The sequence below is a fragment of the Aspergillus flavus genome, chromosome 3 (genome assembly GCF_009017415.1).
Source record: "Aspergillus flavus chromosome 3, complete sequence".
Taxonomy (NCBI): Eukaryota; Fungi; Ascomycota; class Eurotiomycetes; order Eurotiales; family Aspergillaceae; genus Aspergillus; species Aspergillus flavus.
This window is the reverse complement of record NC_092407.1, coordinates 3,151,353-3,174,177: the sequence shown is the minus strand read 5'-3', so window position 1 is coordinate 3,174,177 and position 22,825 is coordinate 3,151,353. Positions and strand designations below refer to the sequence as shown.

Here is a 22,825-nt window from a genome sequence, read left to right as displayed (position 1 = left end):
TATATGCTGTCTCCTTGATTAGAGCCATCTATATTCCTTGGTGTCTTTAGGAGGGAGATTCCATTAATTAATCCCGAACGAACCAGTATATGAACCATTCGCAAGATCAGTCTACATCATACACAAATAGAAAGCCCATGGACTACGATACTTCAAGTGATATACCAAGTAGACTGTAACTGCTGGAGTACTCCACCAACGTCCTAAAAAGGCAACCCCGTGATAAAGCTTATCAGCTCACAAAAAGTTCCGATAACAGAACAATTTCTCTCCAACCACGCAACCACCACATCATACCTCATCTCACCTCACCTCCCTCAACACCACCCAATCCCAAGAAACCCAAAGGCGAAAAGTAAAGGGAAAAGGGAGGAGAAAGGACAAAATGACCGCCCCAAAACCGCATATCGCCCAAACGCTCCTCTCCCGCGCACACTCCCCCGATACAGCATCCCAACTCTTCAAAGAACGCATAAAACAGAAACCCCTCTACCTACGCCCAACATCACCCACACCCGAAGACAACCGCGACCGACGCCGTCGCCACCGTCTCCAGAAGAAAGCCTACTTCCTCCGCAAACAGAAGCCGCGGCCCTTGTCTGCGCGCGAGAAGCGCGTCTCTGGGATCTACGACCTGCCGAAGGAGGAGTGCAAGCATGCGATTTTCAAGGGGCTGCATGCCATGTGGGTGGAGTATATGCGGGACGTGTTGGATATTGGGGGGCGCAAGGCGGAGGAGGTTAATGTGACGGCTTTGTCGCATGGGAGTAAACTGGTTAGTGCTGATTTCCATGGGGCGGAGGTGGAGGTTGTTAGGAGTCGGTGTGCGGGGAGGGTTGGGGTTAGGGGGATTGTGGTTCGGGATACGAAGTTTACTTTTGTGGTTGTTACTGAAGGGGATGAGGTTAAGAGTGAGTTCTTCCCTTTTTTATATTTGTGTATGGGTTTGTGGGATTGACTCTGGTGTTTGTGATAGCTTTGCCGAAGGAGCAGACGATTTTTCGATTTCGGGTGCCGCTATCTGCGCCTCGTCAGGATGAGATGGATGTGACGGAGGACGCGGGTGCAAATGCCGGCTCCAGTGCTAGGAAGGAGCTTACGTTCGAGCTTCATGGGAGTCAGTTCCTGAATCGGCCGGTTGATCGTGCAAACAAGAAGTTCAAGTGGCGCAATGTGGACTATCTTTGATTGATGGTGCGGTACTATCGCCTACACTTTTTATAATGTTAACGACACTCTTTGAAGGATTGACCGACCGAGAAGACTGCTTATTTGGCAGCACGCGGATGCCGAGGGAATGAAGCGCAAGACGCGAAAGAATACTGACGCCGAGTCGATACGAGTGAGGATTCCTGGCATAGCCTGCGCATTGCCCTCAAACATGGACCAAGCCTCCGGCCTCCTTCATGCCGTCCATTGGCATCAACACTACTCCGGAGCAATGTCCAAAGTAAGGAAGCTGCGCCTCGAAGGCCGCAGTTCTACTTTCTGTGCCTTATATTGAGCTTGTCTCTTACATATGCTACAGGATTAAGCTATGGTCGGGTGATTCCCACTATGTGAACGCAGATGCTACTCAGGTGATCCAATGGGTATCATTCGAGCTAGAAAAATTGTTTCTCAAGTTCATAGAAAATGATAGAACTTCGATGTGATAGTTGAGTCTCTTATGGTAACCATAGATGAGACTTGACATTCGACTTGATAATAAGTCGCATTGTCAAAGGGCTGTGCCATGGGTCAAATGGCTAGACCGAGCTGCTAGCATATCCACTAACCTCAGCATGCACAGGTATGCTTGGATTTGTCGCCCGTATGGATGTCGGTGAGCACCAACAGTAATCGTAGGCTATGTAGACCAAGCATCAACAGCGGCGTTTCCGTTAGTGGGCATATTCCACCCAGGAAGCGTCGAGGGTTGCGGCACACGTTACATACAGCGTATCCGCTGAACGAATGTCCGCATCGCCAGCGTGCGGCATAAGACTGGTCCGTCAAAGTCTGATAATATGGGCTAATGGTCTCACATTCCTGCCCATTCGATGCTGAAAGTCCTCACACTCTCTTCATCGGCAGTATTATCCTTCTTTTCAGCACCTCCAATCATGAACCCCTTCTTCACGCCAGTACCCAATCGACCTCCAGCGATAATGTCCATCAAGTCGAGCTCTTCGTCCCACTCGGCAGAGACAACCAAGAAATGAGAGTGGAATCGCAAGGGATCCCCCGGGTAGGCAAGGTACTGGCAGCCAAATCGAAGACCCGGGGACAGGAAGTAACCCTCGGCATGAAGATGAGCGAACAAAGGATAAGACGAAGGGACCTGAGGCATCGGCAGCAGCTGCTCAGAAGAGGGCTCAGCTGGGAGAGGCGGACGGGCCGTTGCGGGCGTGATGCCCATGGCATTCTCGGGGGCGACAGTCGTGGAGGTACGTCGAGAAGTGGTTTGACTATGGCTTGACGGTTGGCTGTCTGCGAAGAGGTCCACCAATGGGTCATCCTTAGGCGCATCAGCGACAGCAGGTGCTTGTTCAGGATCCTCAGAGGATTTCTTTGATTTGGCAGCTTTGGCTTTCTTTTCTTCTAGTTTTTTTAATGTTTTCTCTCTCTGTTGCTCCTTCCGGCTGGCTTGCAGCCGCATAGCTTGAAGGCCTTGGGATTCTAGCTCACGGAGATACTTCTTGCGATCTTCCTCCATGAGGGCTTTCATGCCTTGGTTCTGAACTTTTACCTCGTCTACAATGCAAGCTACACCTTTCTCCACCAGCAGCCTCGCCTCCTCCGGCATCAGCTCCAGCGGCAATCCCAGAAAGACATTTTGTTGTGGGATTTGCGGCAGAGTGCCAATCAGGACACCACAGATGTGATGCTCCCGTCTCAAATACGTGACGGCATCAATAGAGAAAAGATAGTAGTTACCCGCGATATACGAGACCGGGATGGGAAGGGTGGGCTCCGTAGTCATTTTGTTTATGTGAGAAGATCTTCAAGTTTATCAATTCCACTGCTCTAACCAGATACTAATATTAGCTTATTGCTCAGCCCAAGACATGCAAGATACACATGGTAAATAAAGAATGCAAATCATTTTCGATACATTTCTCAATCACATATGCTCGATTTATTGAGATATTTAATGAGCTTCAGGGGATTGACAGATTATAGTATTTGTATAATCATGCAAAGACAGGCAATATTAAGAAAGTAGAGATAGTAACTTACCATCAGAAGAGATGCTCTGGAGTTTGGCCAGCAAAACCAGAGCTATGTCAATGGCGGCTGTGTGTCTAAGTTGATGAGAGAAAATGTAAATTTTGGTGGGAGGAGAAGCTCTTAAAAGCTAAGCCCTGACGGAGCCTTTCCTCTTCGCGTTAGTCGCCTAGAGAGGTGGGTTTCTCATGCCTGAGGCAGCTTTCCATCATAGAAACTGCAAAGTAAGAACACCACCTGTCACTGCAACTTGCTTTCGTAATTTGGGCATACCCTCAGTTCGTCCGATTCACCCGGCGACGGCTAGATTGAAGGAGTATCGGTCTGGCTGTCAGGAAAGCCTCGCTTCAACAAGCTATACTGCATCACGTGCCATAAATGGTTGCGCTAAGCTTGGAGCGGCACTGCTGATCAACCCAAACAAGAAACCATCTCTATTACTCTTCTATCCTATGCTAGCATATTGGTAACACGTCCAGCCGTGGCCGCAATGAATTTCCTTCTACTCCTCTTTTTGGTGTTCTTTGCGCCTCTCCTTCTATTCCTAGGTAAGTGACCTCCTTACCGCTAGCGGGTCTCCATCATTGACACCTCGGAGCGTGGCTTGCTCTATCGTCTTGCCTAGGGAGTCGCCTTCGCTCTCGGTTCACGCGGGATTCACTAAGAGAGGGCATGGATGCCTACGGAAGGGACTATCTCCGGGGAATGGCTGGCTCCGGGCCTGCCATGTCCGAACAAATCGAACTGGAGAATATGCTGAGAGATTCGGACCATGAAGAATGATCTGTGGACTTCCTTCTCCCTCATTCAACATAGCAGCGTCAACTTAGAATTCTAGATCCGCCTTTTTTGGCATTGCGCTTGAACCCGCGCCTTCTTGGGCTTCCTTGTCTCCTTCGGCCGGCGGCAGACTGAAAGGCTTAATTTCGAACTTCCGTCTGCTGAGAGTGAACGCCCAGTCTTGTCCAACGTTCTGATCACTACCTCCACCCCGTTCGTGTAGCACAGGCAGTCGGTGGGTCTTGAGCACACCTTGCGGTGGCTCTTCACCGGCTGTTACAGCGCCTGAGGTTGCGAGGGCATCTGCAGAGTGGGGGAAAGGACAGAGCTCGATAACACCATCATTCAGAAGTTCGACCCACCGCACAAGGCCCGAGGAGCGAGGAAACAGGGACAGAGGCATTGTGATCATAGCTGTGACACGAGCAGATGGCGCGCTCATCAAAGCCCTTAGCGAATGGAGAAACGGCAAAATGGTCTCGGGCTGGCTGGCCTCAGGCGGGTAGAGCGTGGGGTTCAACAAAGAAGGTATGATAATACGGTGGACCGTATTGGGGGGACTTTGGGTGATGGAAGCTTGAAGGCGCTTGTGTATTGAGACGAAGAAGGGCTCGTTTGTGCGGGCGAGAGGGATATATGTGATATTGGCAATGGATGGGTGGGTCAGACGTTTGGTGAGGTCGAAAGCATGGCAAAATGCTGGCTGCTGGGCTTGATCTCCGTTGGCTGCGGACGAAGCTTGGTCTCCTGTGGTTGCGACGGGCGCTGCATCTGTTAGGCTCATTCCAGATTCACACAGCTTCTTTAGATAGCAGTGACACATTCTATGGCTTACCTCTTGACCCGGCGACCCCGGCCCCGAACTCCCCCAGACGCTCATACCTCCAGGCAATCTTCATGCGCTCTCCCTTTCGCTTGGCCGGTTTCTCATCTGCGACGTCCGCAGGACCTATCAAGCCAGGAAGGCTTCTGCCCCATTGCTCGGGCATTCCGACAACGTGAACCTTTTGGTCCTGTACGACACCTTCCGCCGCATAGTACCGTAACAATGCGCCTGCAAAATCCGTAGTTCCATTTTCTTCAATTAAAAGAGTCTTTCCGATGGGAAGCCCGCCGTGTCCAGCTAGGAGGTTATCCAGCGACCGGCTACCAGTTGAGGTAGTCGGACGCCCATCGTCGGGAGAGGGTCGGATTCCTGGATTTGTTTCTGGGGCGGCTGCGGCTTGCTGCGGTTGCGCAGTAGAATTGAGAGCAGAGGCGCGATCGACGCCTGCTGACAAGCCAATATTTCTTTTACGAAAGGACATTCTGCGCTGTAGTTGACTTGTGAAGGTGTAGTTGCTTTTGAATACTTTTTTTGAGGAATGGCTGCGGGGCAGCTTCCGGGCGGAGTAAAAGCGGCAGTGCGCTAAAAAGTCGAGCAAAAAAGCTGCGGCGATTCCTTTTGCAGTTTTCGGCCGCGTCCCGTTAACTTCTACCACTTCCCCCAACTCCGTGACTTTGCGACTCTTCAGCAATTCTCCGTTCTCTACTATTCAGATTCGCCGAGCTATTTGATCGACTCGCTGTATCGCCGCAACCATGTCGGACCCGTTGCTTTTCGAAGACACTTTCACCATCACTGGTGTCAACCAGCAGAAATACGATCGCGTTTCTCGCCTGACCTGCACGTCCACTGATCACAGCTCCACCTTCACTCTCGATGTCAACACTGAGCTTTATCCTTGCACGACTGGAGAGTCGGTGTCCATGTCTCTCGCTTCGACCCTTTCCCTAGACGGCAAGGAAGACACTGGCTCGAAGGGCTGGAGAGAGGTCGGCATGGGCGAACAGACCCTGGCAAACGATTACGACTATGTTTGCCATGGAAAGGTCTATCGTTTCGAGGAGGGAACCACCCAAGGGAACATGTAAGTAGACCTTTATTGTACCGGGGTCTGCCTGGTCGCACGCGCATAGCGATCAAGTACCGGGGCATCGGCTAATTAAGTCCACTAATAGGGCGGTTTTCATCTCTTTCGGTGGACTTTTGCTCTATCTTGAAGGACCTTACAAGAAGCTGGCGCCCTTGAGGATCGACTATGTGTATCTACTTCTGAAGAAATGAAGGAAACGAGGAAAGATATCATCCCATCAACACTTCGTATCGAAAATTCATGGGTGTCTGTGTCCGGGCTCGACTTTCGGACTGACGGAAAAGTTTGCATTAATTGGGATGTTTGGTTGCAGCGTCGGCGTTTGATTGGTGATTGGGTATATCAATAGAATATCAAACAATTCTCAACATATGTGTTCTCATCTACCAATTGATTTGAGGTCGGTAACTGCTCAGTTTGCGAAATGCGATGCTGTTGGGAATTCAAAGCGGCGGTGCATCCTTGTCAGGATCTGGAAATAGTCGGGTTCATTCTCAGGGGTCAAGATGCCATGTCTGATGAAGAAATCAATGAAGACGACTGCGCAATTGGGCTTGAATTCCCCGTTTGCTAGAGCCTTCTTCGTTTCTTCAACGGTATACAGCTTGAATTCTTCAACTTCGCCGTCACTGGGCTTGGGGACAATGTCCCGACTAAGTTTGATGTCGTAGACATACTCTACCTCTGGTTGTAGCAGGTCGACTTCGCCTCCGGCCCGAGAGTCGCGCACATAGAAATACGAGACACAACCTACTGACTTGGCAGTGGCCCTGACGACGTCCCCAGGCAGGGATGCCTCTTCCTCTGCTTCGCGAACAAGACATTCAAAGGGACGTTCGCTGGTGCTCATTCCTCCGGCCACAGAATTATCAAGCATGCTAGGGTATGTCTGCTTGGTCTTTGCACGTCTAGGCACCCAGAATTGCATACCTTGCTCGTCTTCCACGTAACAGGTAGCGTGTACACCATATGACACAATGCCAAACAATGGGCTGGCACATCGTTCCATATCAAGCAAGAACTTACCCCCGGGAGCATAGACGGGGTACTTCTCGTTCCGCCACCCCTTTAGGATCTCAAAATTACCCCGTTTGGCCTCTGCTGCAAGGGTCTCAGCCATGACCTTACTGCGTTCTTCCGGGGTTGCATCTGCAGCAGTGTTCAGTGTGACGGTCTGGTTTGTTGAGTCCACCGCCCAGTGTTCGGCAGGCCAGTGGAACTTGGCCACGGCCGAGTTGAGTATATACCCTAATACCGCATCGCAACCATTGACCTTGAAGGCGTGGTGCTTCTTCAGGTGGGCTGCATAGAATGCGGGGTTATCTTCGTAATATGGAAATCTGTTCTGGAATGTTGGTATTGATAATACAATAGGAAGAAGAACAGGGACCAATTACTTATCGCATTCATCAACCAGTTCCAGGTTAGATTTGCCCATTGTGTACACGACCCCGTCCAGTATAAATTAGAAAGCCAATTATGCATGCATACATGCAATACAATATGTCAGAGAAAACAGCAGGTGACCAGCTGGGTGTCAACGCAACCGTAACGGGTTAGGCTGGTCCACAGCCCTTATCGATAAGGGCAGGCGGACGATTTCGTCACCAAGCTTTTCTTTGCGATTCTATCATATGGAACCCCCAGGGAAATTCTCACCAGCTCCAGTAGCTACTCGACAATCGTTCTTTCTTACACAGCTTGACAATGCATCTTTTCCCCCAATCGCCTCTATAACCAGAATATAAACAATTCTAATCTGCATCCGTTCATCCATTCTTTGACTTTCAATCAACAAGATACCCCACTTGCATTTGTTTATCGCATTGTTTAACTACTAAACTAAACCACGCCGCCATGTTCTCCGTCATAATCCCAGGCAGACCCTGCCTCACAGATATCGTCCCAGTCGACCCCCAACCCAACGGCCAAGCCACGAAATTCGCCTTCACTATCCCCCTCACCCCAGATCTCTCCGACCTCGTCGTCTTCCTCCTCCCGGGCACCGTCCTCCCCCCAGACACAGCCGCCGCAATCTACATCCAGTTCCCCTCCGACCCCAACGGCTTCCGCTTCATCGGCGCCCTCGCCAACGAAAAGCCCTCCGCCATCCTCCCCACATCCCCACCCCCGGACCTCCAACCAGGCATGACAGCAACATTGGGCATCTCACTGGAGCCCATCGCAACCGTCGCGCCGCAGCTCGAGGCCCTCGAGGCAGAAAAGGGCGCCTCGGGCCAGCTAGTCCGCCAAACGAGGCAGATTACGACTAAGGTGCTCGCGCAGCGGATTATTGGGAATGCGTTTAATTTCTTGGCGAGCTTTGCCTCGAGTGATCAGGATGCGGTGCCCTTGAAGGCTTTCCGGGATTGGTGGTCGAAGTTTGAGAGGAAGGTCGACATGGATCCGTCGTTTTTGGAAAGGGAGGATCCGAGTGCTAGTGGGTGATTGTTTCTGTTTGAGTTAGGGGAGTTACTTTTTTGTTCTGGGTTGGGCTTTATTAGGGATTGGTTGGGCGTTGTTATTATTATACCTGATTTGCGGTATTCTGGCTTGCATGGGTTATATTTGTGGGTAGAGTGGCTACCTCGATCGCATTGCGTTGGTCTATCGGCGTGTGTTATTATCGTCAATGGAGATCCGAAATCTATTATGACCAGGATAGAGCTCTGTACTCAAAATAAATATACATTCATCTTCTCTATATGCCGTCTCTATAAAGAAGCTTGGGTGAAAAGGAATATCTGCCACAGTCCATCCGTCCAGCAGTCGATCCTAGCAGACGGGTATCTACTCAATCTCCCCAAGCAAAAACCGCAAGAAAACAACCAAAATATCCAACCCATCATGCGCCAGCTCCACCCGCGCCAATGCATCATCACTCAGCTCTTTCGGGAAAACACCAGCCCGGGCCCGCTTGTTAACGACCTCGCTGACGATGAACCCGTTGAATTCCGGATGACCCTGGACTGTTATGAATTTGCCCGGCTGGTACATGCCCTGTATGGCGCAGTTGGAAGAGGAACCGAGCGGGATCACATTCGTGGGACAGCTGAAGACGATATCTCGGTGCATTTGGTGAATGCGCTATGATGTTACATTGTTAGAGTGGGAGGTTGTAAGGATATTAGTGCATAGAAGAGGTGATGGTATGGGCTGAGTGTTTGTAGCGGGTGATGAATGCGAATAGTGATAGAGGTGCACTGCGTACCAGTTTATCCTTTCCGAAGAGTTTCTTCCCTTGTTCTGACAGGTCCATGTTGCAGACTGCAAGCTCCCAGCCGGCATCGCCGCGGCCGACTTTAACGCCGAGCGCGCGGCCGATGATCTGGTGTCCGAAGCAGATGCCGATGATCTTGACGCGGTGGTCTTCGAGGGCTTTCTTGGTGTATTCGACTAGTTTGAGGATCCAGGGGTCGTTTTCGAAGGAGTCATGTTCTAAGATACATCAGGTTAGCAAAATGGGGAATAGAGACTTAAGTTCAGATACCATAAGGCGGCATGGCAGATAAATCTGTAGGGCCAGTGCTATAATATACTCAGGAGACTTACTAGATCCAGTGTGCACGATCGCATCTATATCCTCCAATTTGGGGTATTCTTGCGCATGCACAACGTCCCATCGAGTGATGTCAAGGCCAGTCTCGGGATCTAATCCTAAAGATTTGGCGCATTCGTGGAAGAGTTGAGAGAATAAGCCGTAGTAGCCATTGTACCTTTTGTCCACGCTTTCTATTGGAGTGTCGCATTCAAGGATGGCAATCCGGAGCGGGGGGCGCATTGTGGCGGCGGGGTGAGATCACAGCGCTGATGTCGCGGTCACAGGGTAGGACGTGATGCCTGAAGGGAGGTCAAGGTATCAAGAGACTCTAAAGCCAACGTTTGCAGATCCCACGCGGTAAACGAATTCTGAAGGAGTAGATGGACGAGTGTATGTATGTAGTTGAGTCATTTTCTTATCAGATCACAAAGGTACGCCTGGGCCCCACCGCCTTTTTGATCAGGCAAATCTTACGAGTTCAAGGTGACTGCCAGCGTATTTCTTATAGGGTTCCGGTATTGTGATCCTGCTCCTTTGGTTCATTCCTGCAGCCTTTGCTTTTTCCGGGACGTCGGAATGTTAAATACCTGATTTATTGGATGATCATCGCGAAGTCAGTGCGTCTCCGGAGTACTATCCGAACGCATGGGATGCGCGGACTCTAATCCGATCTAAATCTCCCGAAGTATCGAAATAAGCCCTGGTCTGAGCTGTCTTTCAAACTGTGGTGCAGCAGACTTCAAACGTAATTCATATGACAGGAGATTAGCGCCTCGTTAATAATAGTCGCCAAGGGAATCGCCTGCCTCTCTTTCTTAGCCTTTGTATCGCCAAATGTTGTACTCGTCTCGAAAAAACGGCAAGTCGGAAAAGACAGCCCTAGCGCAGCGCCTTTGGTGACTCGATGGGGCTGCGTCGGGAACTCAACCAGTGGGAAGGCGGCAATATACTTCGTATGGATGGATGAACGCTTGGTGCGGATGACACAATACCGGGGGGCATTTGGGTCATCAGGTCCCAATCTGACCATAGACAAGCCGCAGCTGGATGAGAGAAAAGAGACCAAGACAGTCAATGTAAGGTAAGAAGGACAGAGTGGGTCACCGATTTATGAACAGGCCCGTACTTATCAGTGCCAAAAGAGGGGGTGAATACTCCGTACCATCGGTGCATCGACATGCATGCGGCATTTTTTCATTAGCCTCGGCCGTCTTGATGTTCTCTTCTTTTTGCTGCCCCTCTTATTCTGGATGGATACGGGTTCTCATCATGTATTTCGATGTTGACTCAAACGTTGAACCTTATAACATGCAATGAGGGATTCAATGGAGAGAGAAATCCCACCATTCCGTCTTTCCGCAGCCGAGTGGGGAGCCGAAAGGGACCCCACTAGGACAGGGTTGGCTCGAGTCACACTGACTCCAACTCACTGCATTAGCGTCTTTGCCATCGTACAGCCTCGACTATAAAATTCTGGACTGAAAAAAAGCCAAATGCGACCAAGATTTCCTCCTATTTAACTAGACTGTAGCAGCCCACGAGCGACTTCTTTCTTGAGATGATTTTATATTTTTAACTCCAGAATCTAAAGGATTGCAAAAAGAAAAAGAAAGAAAAGACCTTTACTATTACATACGAATTGCAAAGAAAAGTTTTCCTTTCTTAATCAGTACATTTAATCTTATCAACGCCACTTTCCTTTCCTTGGGGGATGCATGAAAATCCGCAACCATCACGCGTTGGCGTCGATGAGTCAACTCCTCTTCTCAAAAATGGACAATCTCATGCAAACTACTCCAGTGACCATTGCAACAATGCGCTAGAGACGGGTGATTCATCCACACCCTACATTTCGGACGATGAGGAACCTGTGATCACCCTCTCTAGAGTCACTTCCATAAACCAGGGGCTGGAAATCGAACCGAATCTCGAAAGGATTCCTTCGGCTGGGACAACCACCAAGAAAGCAGCGATAGATCCCGAAGGCAAGTCTCCGAGTGAATCCACCGGCTATGCCTCTCGATTTATCAATGTCTCTCCGACGAGGTTTTGGCTAATCTTCGGCGGGGTGCAAATGGGATACATTATTGGTTTCTTTGACTCGACTTTAATGGCGTCAAGTCATCCCGTGATAACATCCCATTTCCATGCCTCCAACTCCGCATCGTGGCTGTCCACAGCCTTCCTTCTCACCTCAACCGCTTTCCTTCCTTTGTTCGGTCGCGTATCCGACACCTTTGGGAGGAAGCCGGTATATCTTTTCGCCATTGCTGTCTTCTTCCTCACCACCGCCTGGTGTGGTATGGCCCAGAGTATCGGGAGCTTTATAGCGGCTCGAGCCTTCTGCGGACTTGGAGCCGGGGGCGTTTTCTCCATGGGTATGATTCTGTCGAGCGATTTGGTCCGCATTGAATATCGCGGGGTTTACCAGTCATACATCAATCTGTGTCTGGGCGTGGGAGGCTGCCTAGGATTGGCATTTGGCGGGTTTCTCTGTGACCACGTAGGATGGAGAGGTGCGTTCTTCGTGCAGCTGCCCTTCATTTTCGTTTATTTCCTCGTGGCAGCTTGGACTACCCCTGCCGATTTGGGCCTGAAGAAGGCGAAGGCGGAACGGATGACTTTCTTGCAGCTGCTCAGGAACATTGACCTGGTGGGCTCGTTCATCTTGGTTGTCGCTGTGACCTCGTTGATTATGGGTCTGAATTTGGGCGGTAATGTGCTCAGCTGGTCTCATCCCCTGGTCATCTCGTCTTTGGTGTTATCTCTCATCTTAGCTGTGATCTTCGTACGATATGAGCGGACCGTGGAGCGGGCCGTGATGCCGATATCGCTCCTGTCCAAGCAGCCCTGCGCCAACCTCATTTTTGGTAACTTCTTTGGATCCATTGCCGTCAACACAATGTTTTTCAATGCTCCGTTGTATTTCCAGGCCGTCAAACTCGCTAGTCCAACTGACTCGGGTCTCAGACTGGTAGCGTCCACCCTCGCTGTGACGGCTTCGAGCGTTTCGACCGGTTTCATCATCACATGGACGAAGCGACTAAAGCCAACCGTCATCATTGGTGACGTTTGTCTCCTGTTGGGAGGCCTCGCAGCATCCACCCTTGGTATGGGCACCCCTGATGTAGTTGCCATGTTGTGTGTTTCGCTCGCAAGCTTTGGACAGGGGTTCAGTTTTCCTTCGTTGATGGTCTCCGTTCTCGCCACCAGTGACCCGAATGAACAGGCCGTGGCTACCACGACTTTGGGCCTGTGGAGAAACCTGGGCTCGGTGATGGGTGTAGCGACAAGCAGTTGGATATTCCAGAACTCCCTTGTGTACCAGCTTGAAGAAATGGTTACAGGGCCCGAAAAGGAAAGTATAATCCTTCTCGTTCGCAAATCAGTCCAGGCTATCGTGAAACTGGACCCAGTCCACCAAGAACAGGGTAAGCATCTCTTTCTTGACACATTCTGATTCACTTGCATGAGCTAATACTGGTATAGTTGTGGGCGCGTATGCGGCAGCGCTCCGTCTGACCTTCTTCTCCGCAGCTCTGTGGGGTGCGCTCATGCTTCTGATGCACTGGCGCGTTCGACTGCCCCGACTGGGTAGTAAGGCTTGAATAGCATCTATGCTAATCGGTCCAGTAAGTTCTATTCTACTGAATGGTTTTGTTCGTTACATTGCATTGCTGGGTTTTCGAAAATGGGCATGGGAATAGGATTAATCAAAAGTTCATGGCTTAACAATGCTAAATATAAGACTATCATCAAATAATATGCTGTCCATATGATCAAATAGAATCAGTTCTCCAGTCAATTATAGCTTCGATAACACTCCATCGGATTTGAGCACCGACAGGTGGCTCTTTCTGATCTCCTTCACAGACCGACACCTAGTCAAAATTAGCACTCTCCTGCCCATCATACCCTAGAAAGTGTTAAAACTTACCCAGCCAACGCCATAGTAATGCGAAACTCCTGCAACAAAATCTTGACAGCCAATTCAACACCCTCTTGCCCATTCCACTAGTAAATCAAATCAAGTCAGCCCGTATGCATCTCCCAAAGTACCAAATCCTCAAAGATAGAATGAGCAACCATACCGCAAGCCCCCAAATAGGGATCCGTCCCACAAAGCAATGCGACGCACCAAGCGCCAAAGCCTTGAAGATATCCGAGCCCCGCCGAATCCCACCATCAATAGCGAGTGGAATCCGTCCTTGTGCCACCGGCGCACATTCCCTCAGCGCATCCAAGGTCGCGGGGACTCCGTCGAGCTGGCGACCGCCGTGGTTGGAGATGATGACGCCGTCGACGCCGTATTGGATTGCGAGCTCAACGTCTTCTGGTGTGTATACTGCAGGTAATGTGAGCTTATGGTTGATTGTTGATTTGTAAAATAAACTATACACACCTCCTTTCAACCAGATCTGGAGCTTGGTGTGTTTCCGGAGCCAGGGGATAGTGGTTTCCCAGTCGAGACTTGGGTCTTTTTGTTGGTTAGTCAGTGACCTGTTTATCACACAAAATGGTAGGTTAAATGATAAACTCACCATAGTCAGTTCGATTAGATGTATCCAACCCATGGCTGAGAATATTCGGCCACGACATATCCTCAGGGAGGGTGTAATTGTTGCGATATTCATTCAACCGCTTTCCGAGCAAAGGCACATCAACTGAAAGGAATAGGGCCTTATATCCCGCCTCTAAGTTCCAATATAAGTATTCATCACTTAATAGGGAAAATTCGGACTCAACAACGCACTCTCAGCACGCTCCAACAATTGAAGTGTAAGCGAGCGATCCTTCAACACACACATCTGCATCGCATAGGGGTTTCCACTCCCCTGCGCAGCCACGTCTTCGAGCGAGTAGTTCGAATACGATGATAGACCCATGCACACATTGTACTTTGCGGCTGCGCGCGATGCCGCTACTTCTCCGTCTGGGTGGGCGAGTTTCTGGGATGCCGCGGGACTGAAGCCTAGGGGGAAGGCGACCTGGATTCATTCTGTTAGATTGGGGCTTGGGGGTTGTTGGTGTTTAAGGGGGGCGTACTTTTGTGCCGAATATCTCTGTTGATGTGTCGATCTGGTCCACGTTGATTAGGATCCGGGGGCGTATTTTGTAGCGATCGAAGGATGCTTCGTTCTCGCGGAGTCTGGTGTGGTTAGTAATGTTGGGGTGTATTTTGTTTGTTTGGAGGTTGATATGCGGTGGTTGACATACGTGATCAGGTCCATGGCTCCTTCATTGTAGTAATCTGTGTGGACTTATGAGCTTGTGTCATGGCTAGAAAGGTAGTGATCCAACACACCTCTGACCATCCGCGGAAGCTTTTTGCTTCCTTCGACTTTTAGGTCTGCGATGCAGGAAATGTCCTTATGCAATGTCTCTCCGCGGTGCGCCATTTTGCCACTTTCCAATGTTGATCTTCAGACGACAAGACAAGAGAGGAAAGAATAAAATCTGGGGTATATCAAACTTTCTAATTCCACAGACGGGAGCTTTGGAAATTGAAATATATAGATCGTGGAGCTGTTCCATTCTTCCGGTCAGACCACGGCACTAAAAGCGAACTCTCTCGAGCAAACTTTCTTAGAGAAACAATCTCGGGGTAGTACATATCGGTATACTCCGTAGACGAATCAGAACTTCTCCAATCCAGTACTGATTGAAAGGGATTTGACAGCAGGTCCTGGAATCCTGAATGTAGCAATTACTGTCCCGTTTGGGAAGAGTGGGGCGGATGGAGATCCAAATCGTTATCGCGCTGATCTCTTTCCGCGGAACCACTTGCCTGTTTGGTTTCCAGCTCTGTTTGATGAGGTGATGAGGGGATCGAGGAGGGGTGCCCTCTCTGTTTCCTTAATTTCACATTGTGTATTCAATCAAGATAGCTTGTCAACAGCTTTGTTTCGTCTTTCACTTCACAGCTCTTGGTTGTTGAGTATAGCATCATGACTCGGATCTTCCTGTATGCTACCCGTCGCCGCAACTAAGCTACACGGACGAAAAGATATAGCGACGTTTTACTAACGGTACTTTAGAACTGGCGTATCGGGCTACATCGGCGGAGATGTTCTGTATGTCTTGAGCGAAAAGCATCCCGAATACGACATTACAGTCCTTGTTCGAGACGCCGACAAGGGCGCAAAGATCTCCCAGGCTTACCCTAAAGTCCGCGTCGTGCAGGGAGAGCTTGATTCGGCTGTAGTTGAAGAAGAGGCGCAAAATGCCGATGTGGTAGTTAGTAAGTTTTACCATCACTACATTGACTTCTGGTTGCTTATCACTATGATATCTTGCAGATGCGGCCAGCGCGCAGAACAATAAAGGCGCGGAGGCAGTCTTCCGAGGATTGACTAGCTCCAAGCGCATGAAGCCAGGTGAGTCAACTATAACACTGTACATACTGAAATTGGGGTTATTATTCTAACAAAGTCGTTGATCAGGCTACTGGATCCAAGTATCCGGCGCTACTCTCCTCTCCGCAGTTGATATCGAAAAAGGCGTTTACGGAGAGCCCTCCGACAAGATCTACAGCGACATCGATGGCGAGGAAGATATCAAGGCTCTAATTCACAAGTACGCAGCCAAGCGTCTCATCGACCATTTCATCCTCAACCTGCCCGAGACCCCACTTTCACCAAAGACAGCCGTCGTCTATCCCCCCATCATCTATGGCCGCGGCAGAGGGCCCATCAAGCAGCGAAGTGTGCAGATCCCCGAACTCGCACGCATTACCCTCCAGAACAAAACCGGATACCAAGTTGGGCGGGGTCTTAGCACCTGGAGCAACGTCCACATCACCGATATCAGTCAGATCTTCGTGACGTTGGTTGAGAAAGCTGTTACCGGAGAGCAGGGTCCCTTCTGGAATGAGAATGGGATCTATTTTGCGGAGAATGGAGCTATTGTAAGTTTTACGCTTTCCTTCTACCAAGTGAGTTTCTAACTGTGGGTTTAGAACTTTGGAGAGATTGGTCGTCTGGTGGCTGAAGAGGCTGCTAAGCTGGGACTGAGCTCGGCATCTGTGAAGGAGATCAGTGACTCTGAGGCAAATGCGCTGTCTGGCCATGGTAGTGTGCTTTGGGGAACCAATGCGCAGGAGGGCGCTCAGCGCGCTCGCAAGGTGCTGGGATGGACTCCTACGGGAAAGTCCTTGCAGGAGGAAATTGCTGATACAGTTCGTGTTGAGGCGGTTAGCCTCGGTCTTCTGTCTGCATAGATGACTTTCTTTGATGCCTCGTCTGGCATGAGGCTGTTGTGTATATGTGATATGAAACTCTGGATAATGTGCAAGCGCTTGAAATCACTTCATAATGAGCTTAGAGGGTTTCGTAGTAAACTTACTAGATTTTACGGTAACGTAAACACTCGAATTTCAAGATTTAGATCGAATTTGAGCGTGTTCCACATCAAATTTACACCTCCGACACACACTGTGCTATGTTCCAGAATTTGCAATCAGTAGGTATAACTAGGTAATCAGAATAAGCTAATAGTAGAGACCCACCCCCGGTTCCTCTATTCTCACCAAGAGTTAAAGACGACCCAGAATGGTTTCCATAGCGTTGTGGTTCGGCACTGATTGGCTGTCTTGTCACCGGCCTCAAACAGTATAAGAGGTATCCTTTCCTATTATCGATCGCTCTTCCCACCTCTTTCTTTTTCTTATTCTCTCATATATTTAATACCCATAAGGAATATACTTTCTTGTTCTTCTCTTCACAATGTTAGCATTTAGTGCACTGTACAAACCTGTGAACTAGATCTACTATTATACCTTAAGGACCTCACATTGCCTGGGCAAGCATATCCTTACTGCGAACAATCTCTGAGCTATCAATCAAAATTACAATATTGCCCTCGTTCATACATCTAATGAACACTTACCTCTCTATTCCAAGAAGTATCTCTCTTAGACATATATTGAGATCTATATGCTCTGGTACTTTTGTCCTCCCTCATTGGGCAAAATACCAGTGCACTGCAAGGCCCTAATTTATATTTGCCTTTCTATTCCTGAATTATTACTGTGGTGGAGACATTAAAGCTTCCACAAATCAGTTTTCCATATATGCCCATGGCACACGTTGGTCGAGCTTGAACCTAGATAAGGAACACGAATAGCTATTATCCAAGCATGTATGGTATTGAGATGAGTGCAGAAGCGGGCTCGCTCGTGGTAGTAACCTAGCTGATGAATAACGTGAATATCCGGATCTGTCGTGAAGGAGTATGTCATCTACTCATCCAGGGGAGGGAATATTTTTGACATGGTAGCGGATAATATTATGGAAGAAACTGTAGCAAGAAGATTTGCGATAGAGCTAATGTCCGATTTAAGCTGTCTAGTGTTAAATAGTAGTGTCTAGGACTGAACATAATTAGTCGAATGAAGTCTGAAGTTGAATAACTTGATATACTGAGCATATCTAGCGGTAGAGAGCAATTTACGCAAAACTGGAACTATACTTTACTTCTTACCTTCCATAAACACAAGCGGTGCTCTACAAATATTATCCTTGATAGTGTTGCCACACTACGTCTACTACTCGAATTCGCCCCTGTCACCTTCAGAAGGAGATAAGAGACTCGAGTCCCAGTAACAACGGTCACACCTGTGCCATACCAGGGAAGGTTACTCCGGATATGGTTTTGGTCTCCTCGATCAGATAGGCTGGAGATTAGACTTCCTCCGCTCTATGCGATACGGCAGAGCCAAGAGTCTGGGGTAGTGGGCTCGAGATACCGGACCTCTAGGACATAAATATCGCCCAGAAAGTCAATGGATTTCGCTGTAGATTTCTCTCCATCTTTGTCCTGTATTTGCGTTGTTACAACTACTAGTCTCCCCATATCCTTGACTCGCAATGGATGAAAAAATGAAGCATACAGACCCCGAGAGCCAGCGAGATCTCGCGAAGGTAGCCTCCATGAAAGAGGGAGAGACATTTCCAATTGCCACCCAGAGCCGATAAAGAGGCCAGTTCCAATCGTGCCTCCTAGGGCAAGCATCTGAGCGTGGCGAGACTTGAGCCCTCTCTTGGTCATCATACCCTGGGCAGAGTCTCAACATGGGAGGCCCGGTGTTTTTGGTCGTCGCCTACTGCATCATAACCGGCCTGGTATTTGGCATCGTGACTGCGACGACCGAAATGTCTTCGTACCTACCTGTTCCTGGCCCTTCTATGTCATATTATGCTAGTCGCTTCTTCTCCAACAGCCTAGGGTTTGCCTTGGGCTGGATGTACTGCTATATCTTTGTTATCACGGTACCAGCTGAGATAACGGCCGCAAGCCTTGTAATTCAGTATTGGAGCCCTCCAGTGCGTGTGGCTGTATGGATTACAATCTTTATTGTTCTTCTTGTTGTACTGAACTGTTTTCCGGTTGGGGTTTACGGTGAAGTGGAGTTCTGATTCGCGTCGATCAAGGTGATTAGCATCATTGGTCTTATCATCATGGCCGTGGTGCTTGTCTTTGGAGGAGGTCCCAACCGCGAGTTGCTTAGTTTCCATTATTGGAAGCACCCAGCTCCGGTCAACGAGTATCTGGTTCCCGGTCATGTTGGCCGCCTGAGTGCCTTTGTGGCTACCATCTGCCATTCCGTGTATGCATTCGGCTTCGCCCCAGAACTTCTTATCGTCACCGGCGGGGAGATGGAGTCGCCCCGACCCAACCTACCAACCGCAGGAAAACGGTACTTCTACCGACTCGTGCTTTTCTACATTATTGGAGCTTTTGCCATCAGTCTGATTCTGTCGAGTGACGATCCCAAGCTACTTGGAGGTGGGTCTGGCGCGGGAGCCTCCCCATGGGCAATCGCGGCCCGGAACGCAGGCATAGTGGGCTTGGACTCAGTCATCAACACAGTGATACTACTCTCAGCATTATCCGCCGGCAATTCTTATTTCTATATGTCAACGCGCGCCCTCTACTCGACCGCCTTGATAGGCAGTGCACCGCGATTTCTGATGAAATGCACCAAATCTGGCGTTCCCTACAATGCCGTCGCGTGCACCACCGCCATCTGTCTCCTCTCTTATCTCAATGTATCCTCAACCGGAGCGACCGTGTTTAATTGGTTCGTCAATCTGATTAACACTGGAGCCTTTCAGAGCTGGATCTGTGTTTGTATCGTGTATCTGCGATTCAGAAAGGCCATTGATGCCCAGAGCGTGACGGACCTGCCCTATCGATCCCGAATTCAGCCCTATATGTCGTACATCTCTGGCGGTATGTTCAGCCTATTGCTTCTCTTGAATGGTTTCAAGAACTTCATCCACGGCCACTGGGATACGTCCAACTTTCTCACGTGTTATATCGCCCTTCCCATCTTCCTGGTCTTGTAACTGGACCACCGTTTTGTTGTCGCTCGATCGGAATCTTGGGTGCACTCCCCATTGGATGTTGATCTAGTGTCGGGTCTGGCGGAGATTATTGAGAGTGAGTCTCCGGTGGAGGACAAGCCCACCTTGAAATGGTACCAGTCGTGGAGACTGCTGTTTGAGTGAATTGATGTTCCTGGAAAGCCTCTCATCCACAATTCAACTCGTTTTTAGTTTTGTTCCAAGCGGTTGTATGATTCAATTGGCCAAGAGAGTATGTATTTAAATGGTGCTTAGGGCAACCCACGGGCCAGAAGTGGGTACTACCGCCACTCCACATTAATCTAGGCGGTGAGGATAGCTCACAGATAAGGAAGGCAAAAAGTGTTGGCGACGTAGTGGCGTAGTGCGGGGAAACACAAAAGGAAAGTGATTCCGAACAGTTATCAACGCAGTCAGTCTCAAGGAAACTGGCTGCTATCAACTCACTCGGAGTTTATTGATTGACTTGCTGTGACTTACATATTACTTACTATATTGGTTTGACGATAGCTTGACTAAATAGAGCTCGTGCAATGCCCCCGTCGAGAAAGAGCAAATCGCGCCGGACCCATACGCTGGGAGGCTGCCAGACCTGCCGTCGTCGCCATGTGAAATGCGACCAGATGCGACCGACCTGCTTGACGTGTCATGCATTTGGCGTTTCCTGTGAAGGCTATTCCACGGAGATTCGATGGATGTCCGGCAAGCACCAGTCACAACAGCAACGCCAATCAAGTTCCGAGAGTCGAAGCGCAGACAAATCTGCTACTAGTAGTGGGGGTCATGGCACGAGACGCCATCTCTATACTGGTGAGATCATCTACCCCACATTCATAGTAAATAATGCTCGTGTGCTGATTTGCCTGTTCAGAAAAATCGAGGGCTTCCATGAGCACGGCGTTGGCCGCGGACCTTGCTTCCGGTACCGTTGATGCGTTACTCACTGAGGTCGATACCAAATCCAAAGAAGTAGAAGGCTCATCGACCGGGGATGTCGCGGTTGGGCCTTTTGGAGTTCTTAAGTTCGACCTTTGTCCTGATACGAACAACAAACGTCAGAATGCTCAGTCGGAGAAGACAAGTCCTTCCCCGGCTACCAACAGACTTCCCTATGATGAAGCATTGGAGTTTGACCCATTGCTGTCATCCGTAACTGATCCCCTACTTGGGGCGGATGAGTTCCTCCACTGGGCCGATCTATTTGGCCTTGGATTCGATCTGACCTCTGGGATACTATCTGATGACTTCAATCATGGTGAACTTACCCATGGGCTATATTCCTCTATTTATCGGAGTGGGTTAGACGATATGTCTGGTCAGACACACGGTCAAGACCTAACAGTATTTGAAAGAGACGAAGAGCAGCGGGGAATGAGCGCACTGACACCACAACAGTCGCCCATTGAGCTGGTCTCCCCCACGAGCGATATATTGACGGATGCCCCTTTCCTGCTGAAACACTTCCAGGACAATGTAATCGGGCAGATGATGACGCTGCCTGTTGGGCAAAAGTCCCCCTGGAAGTTGCTAAATATTCCAACCGCTGTACTGACTCTCGGAGATCTTACATATCTTGGGGGACACAACCTTAATCACGCTAGGCTGGCCAACTTTTACTCTCTTCTTGCGTGCTCCGCACATCATCTGAGCCTGAATGCCACTATTGAGTCGCCGCACTCTGCAGAGCACTGGAAACAAGTAACGCATTATTCGTACCATAAGGCGAAGGGCCATATACAGCAATCGCTGAAGATAGAGGTGAATGGGCCGAAGAAAGCCAAGTACAAGGACCAGCTAATGGCTATCTCTGCAATGGCAGCCTTTGCAGTGAGACTCTCATTTTAGTCCCTGGCTACGTTCACAACTGGCTGACTATGTAATTAGATTCTTTCCGGGCATCAAAAGGATGCACGGTGTTACATGATAGATGCCGAGCGGCTCATGCGTCTCCGTGGTTTATCGAAACGTGAGATCTCCCGGAAAGCGCGTGTGCTGCATCACATCTACACGTGGATGCGCATCGTAGGAGAGAGCACCTATGTCCTTCACGATTACAACCCATCCGCTTCGTTTATCGAGGCACTGAACCACTGCTTTCAGCCCCGCGAAGATATGTTGGAGTATGATAACAGCCGCCGAAGTGGGTTAGATGCGCGATTAGATGACTTCCTACTCCTGCAGCCCCGCCAGTCGGACAGTGATCTGGATATTGACGCACCCAAAGAGCGCGAAGTAGCCCTTCACGACATCCACTTGGAAGACTCACGCCGGTGGGCAGACACGCTTTATAGCGAGATCTACGGTATACCTGAGACATGGCTTAGTTTAGTATCACAAACGACCAGGTTAGCCAATGTCATGGATACTCTAGTGGTCTCTGGAGGGACAAAGAGATTTATGAACTCGGAGGCGTGGGAGGCATTACAACGACGTGCCACCCGTCTTGAGAACATGATTTGCTCTTTTAATTCAGATAAAAGTAAGGGAAGCAATACCGACTCGGCAGGAGGACCTGCCCGGCCACATACCCACATGCTCCGGGCATTAAACACGGCCCTTGTAATCTTTTTCTACCGCCGCATCCGCAATGTCCACCCATCAATCCTGCAATCACACGTTGATGAAGTCATAGCGGCTCTGAAGGATTTTGACACAGCGCTAGCTCAACATAAAGTTCCGGGTCCAGGCACAGCGTGGCCGGCATTCATGGCAGGATGCGAAGCCATGGCCCCATCTAAGCGCGATGCTCTCCTACGATGGGTCGAAAAGGGAGGAGCGCAATGCGGCTTTGCATCCTTTGTAGTCGCGAAGGATGTGATGACGGCCGTGTGGAAAGAACAAGACGGATACTTCCGATTCAATCGCGCCGGAGGCCCGTTACCTACGTGGATGGATATACTGAGACAGAAAAAGCTCTGGCCGATGCTTTCATGAGGGCAAAAAAACATATATTTTATCATTTCCTGCCATAAATATTCACAGATAGAAAGCTGAAGCACAAAACGCCGGAA

At 49.6% G+C, this 22,825-nt stretch overlaps 12 protein-coding genes across 12 annotated transcripts; 8 read left to right on the top strand and 4 right to left on the bottom strand.

Annotated features, from left to right (window-relative positions):
• Positions 1-385: 385 nt before the first annotated feature.
• Positions 386-1,188, top strand: F9C07_7111 (putative ribonuclease P complex subunit Pop4; the record flags this gene model as incomplete). Its single annotated transcript, XM_041291095.1, has 2 exons — positions 386-911; positions 977-1,188. 2 exons carry the CDS (start codon positions 386-388, stop codon positions 1,186-1,188), a joined length of 738 nt encoding a protein of 245 aa, XP_041144855.1.
• An 835-nt stretch (positions 1,189-2,023) lies between these two features.
• Positions 2,024-2,965, bottom strand: F9C07_7110 (tRNA-splicing endonuclease subunit sen34; the record flags this gene model as incomplete). Its single annotated transcript, XM_041285410.1, has 1 exon — positions 2,024-2,965. One exon carries the CDS (start codon positions 2,963-2,965, stop codon positions 2,024-2,026), a length of 942 nt encoding a protein of 313 aa, XP_041144854.1.
• Positions 2,966-3,700: 735 nt separating this feature from the next.
• Positions 3,701-3,993, top strand: F9C07_2231133 (uncharacterized protein; the record flags this gene model as incomplete). The annotated part of the gene is made up of 2 exons (XM_071509878.1): positions 3,701-3,758; positions 3,836-3,993. The coding sequence occupies 2 exons, from the start codon at positions 3,701-3,703 to the stop codon at positions 3,991-3,993; spliced, it is 216 nt and encodes a 71-aa protein (XP_071365130.1).
• A 43-nt stretch (positions 3,994-4,036) lies between these two features.
• Positions 4,037-5,297, bottom strand: F9C07_7109 (PAXNEB protein superfamily; the record flags this gene model as incomplete). Its single annotated transcript, XM_041291102.1, has 2 exons — positions 4,037-4,755; positions 4,826-5,297. 2 exons carry the CDS (start codon positions 5,295-5,297, stop codon positions 4,037-4,039), a joined length of 1,191 nt encoding a protein of 396 aa, XP_041144853.1.
• Positions 5,298-5,571: 274 nt separating this feature from the next.
• Positions 5,572-6,097, top strand: F9C07_7108 (DNA-directed RNA polymerases i, ii, and iii 145 kDa polypeptide; the record flags this gene model as incomplete). The annotated part of the gene is made up of 2 exons (XM_041291094.1): positions 5,572-5,900; positions 5,992-6,097. 2 exons carry the CDS (start codon positions 5,572-5,574, stop codon positions 6,095-6,097), a joined length of 435 nt encoding a protein of 144 aa, XP_041144852.1.
• Positions 6,098-6,318: 221 nt separating this feature from the next.
• Positions 6,319-9,165, bottom strand: F9C07_2201976 (NUDIX hydrolase domain-like protein; the record flags this gene model as incomplete). The annotated part of the gene is made up of 2 exons (XM_071509528.1): positions 6,319-7,251; positions 9,118-9,165. 2 exons carry the CDS (start codon positions 9,163-9,165, stop codon positions 6,319-6,321), a joined length of 981 nt encoding a protein of 326 aa, XP_071365129.1.
• Positions 9,166-11,158: 1,993 nt separating this feature from the next.
• On the top strand, positions 11,159-13,055 carry F9C07_2231127 (MFS multidrug transporter; the record flags this gene model as incomplete). Its single annotated transcript, XM_041291093.1, has 2 exons — positions 11,159-12,878; positions 12,937-13,055. 2 exons carry the CDS (start codon positions 11,159-11,161, stop codon positions 13,053-13,055), a joined length of 1,839 nt encoding a protein of 612 aa, XP_041144848.1.
• Positions 13,056-13,079: 24 nt separating this feature from the next.
• Positions 13,080-15,163, bottom strand: F9C07_1436748 ((S)-2-hydroxy-acid oxidase). Its single transcript, XM_041291099.2, has 9 exons — positions 14,753-15,163; positions 14,665-14,698; positions 14,494-14,596; positions 14,201-14,435; positions 13,989-14,141; positions 13,850-13,924; positions 13,539-13,792; positions 13,385-13,461; positions 13,080-13,328 (listed from the first exon to the last, which is right to left on the bottom strand). The coding sequence occupies exons 1-9, from the start codon at positions 14,844-14,846 to the stop codon at positions 13,253-13,255; spliced, it is 1,101 nt and encodes a 366-aa protein (XP_041144847.1). The 5' UTR covers positions 14,847-15,163; the 3' UTR covers positions 13,080-13,252.
• Positions 15,164-15,395: 232 nt separating this feature from the next.
• F9C07_7102 (uncharacterized protein) lies at positions 15,396-16,666 on the top strand (the record flags this gene model as incomplete). The annotated part of the gene is made up of 5 exons (XM_041291092.1): positions 15,396-15,412; positions 15,486-15,688; positions 15,747-15,824; positions 15,891-16,354; positions 16,406-16,666. The coding sequence occupies 5 exons, from the start codon at positions 15,396-15,398 to the stop codon at positions 16,664-16,666; spliced, it is 1,023 nt and encodes a 340-aa protein (XP_041144846.1).
• Positions 16,667-18,518: 1,852 nt separating this feature from the next.
• Positions 18,519-18,863, top strand: F9C07_2231124 (amino acid permease/ SLC12A domain-containing protein; the record flags this gene model as incomplete). Its single annotated transcript, XM_071509877.1, has 1 exon — positions 18,519-18,863. The coding sequence occupies one exon, from the start codon at positions 18,519-18,521 to the stop codon at positions 18,861-18,863; it is 345 nt and encodes a 114-aa protein (XP_071365128.1).
• Positions 18,864-18,905: 42 nt separating this feature from the next.
• Positions 18,906-20,082, top strand: F9C07_2282222 (putative lysine-specific permease; the record flags this gene model as incomplete). Its single annotated transcript, XM_071510549.1, has 1 exon — positions 18,906-20,082. One exon carries the CDS (start codon positions 18,906-18,908, stop codon positions 19,794-19,796), a length of 891 nt encoding a protein of 296 aa, XP_071365127.1. The 3' UTR covers positions 19,797-20,082.
• Positions 20,083-20,347: 265 nt separating this feature from the next.
• On the top strand, positions 20,348-22,748 carry F9C07_7099 (putative C6 transcription factor; the record flags this gene model as incomplete). The annotated part of the gene is made up of 3 exons (XM_041285414.2): positions 20,348-20,624; positions 20,686-21,641; positions 21,699-22,748. The coding sequence occupies 3 exons, from the start codon at positions 20,348-20,350 to the stop codon at positions 22,746-22,748; spliced, it is 2,283 nt and encodes a 760-aa protein (XP_041144845.2).
• Positions 22,749-22,825: the final 77 nt, after the last annotated feature.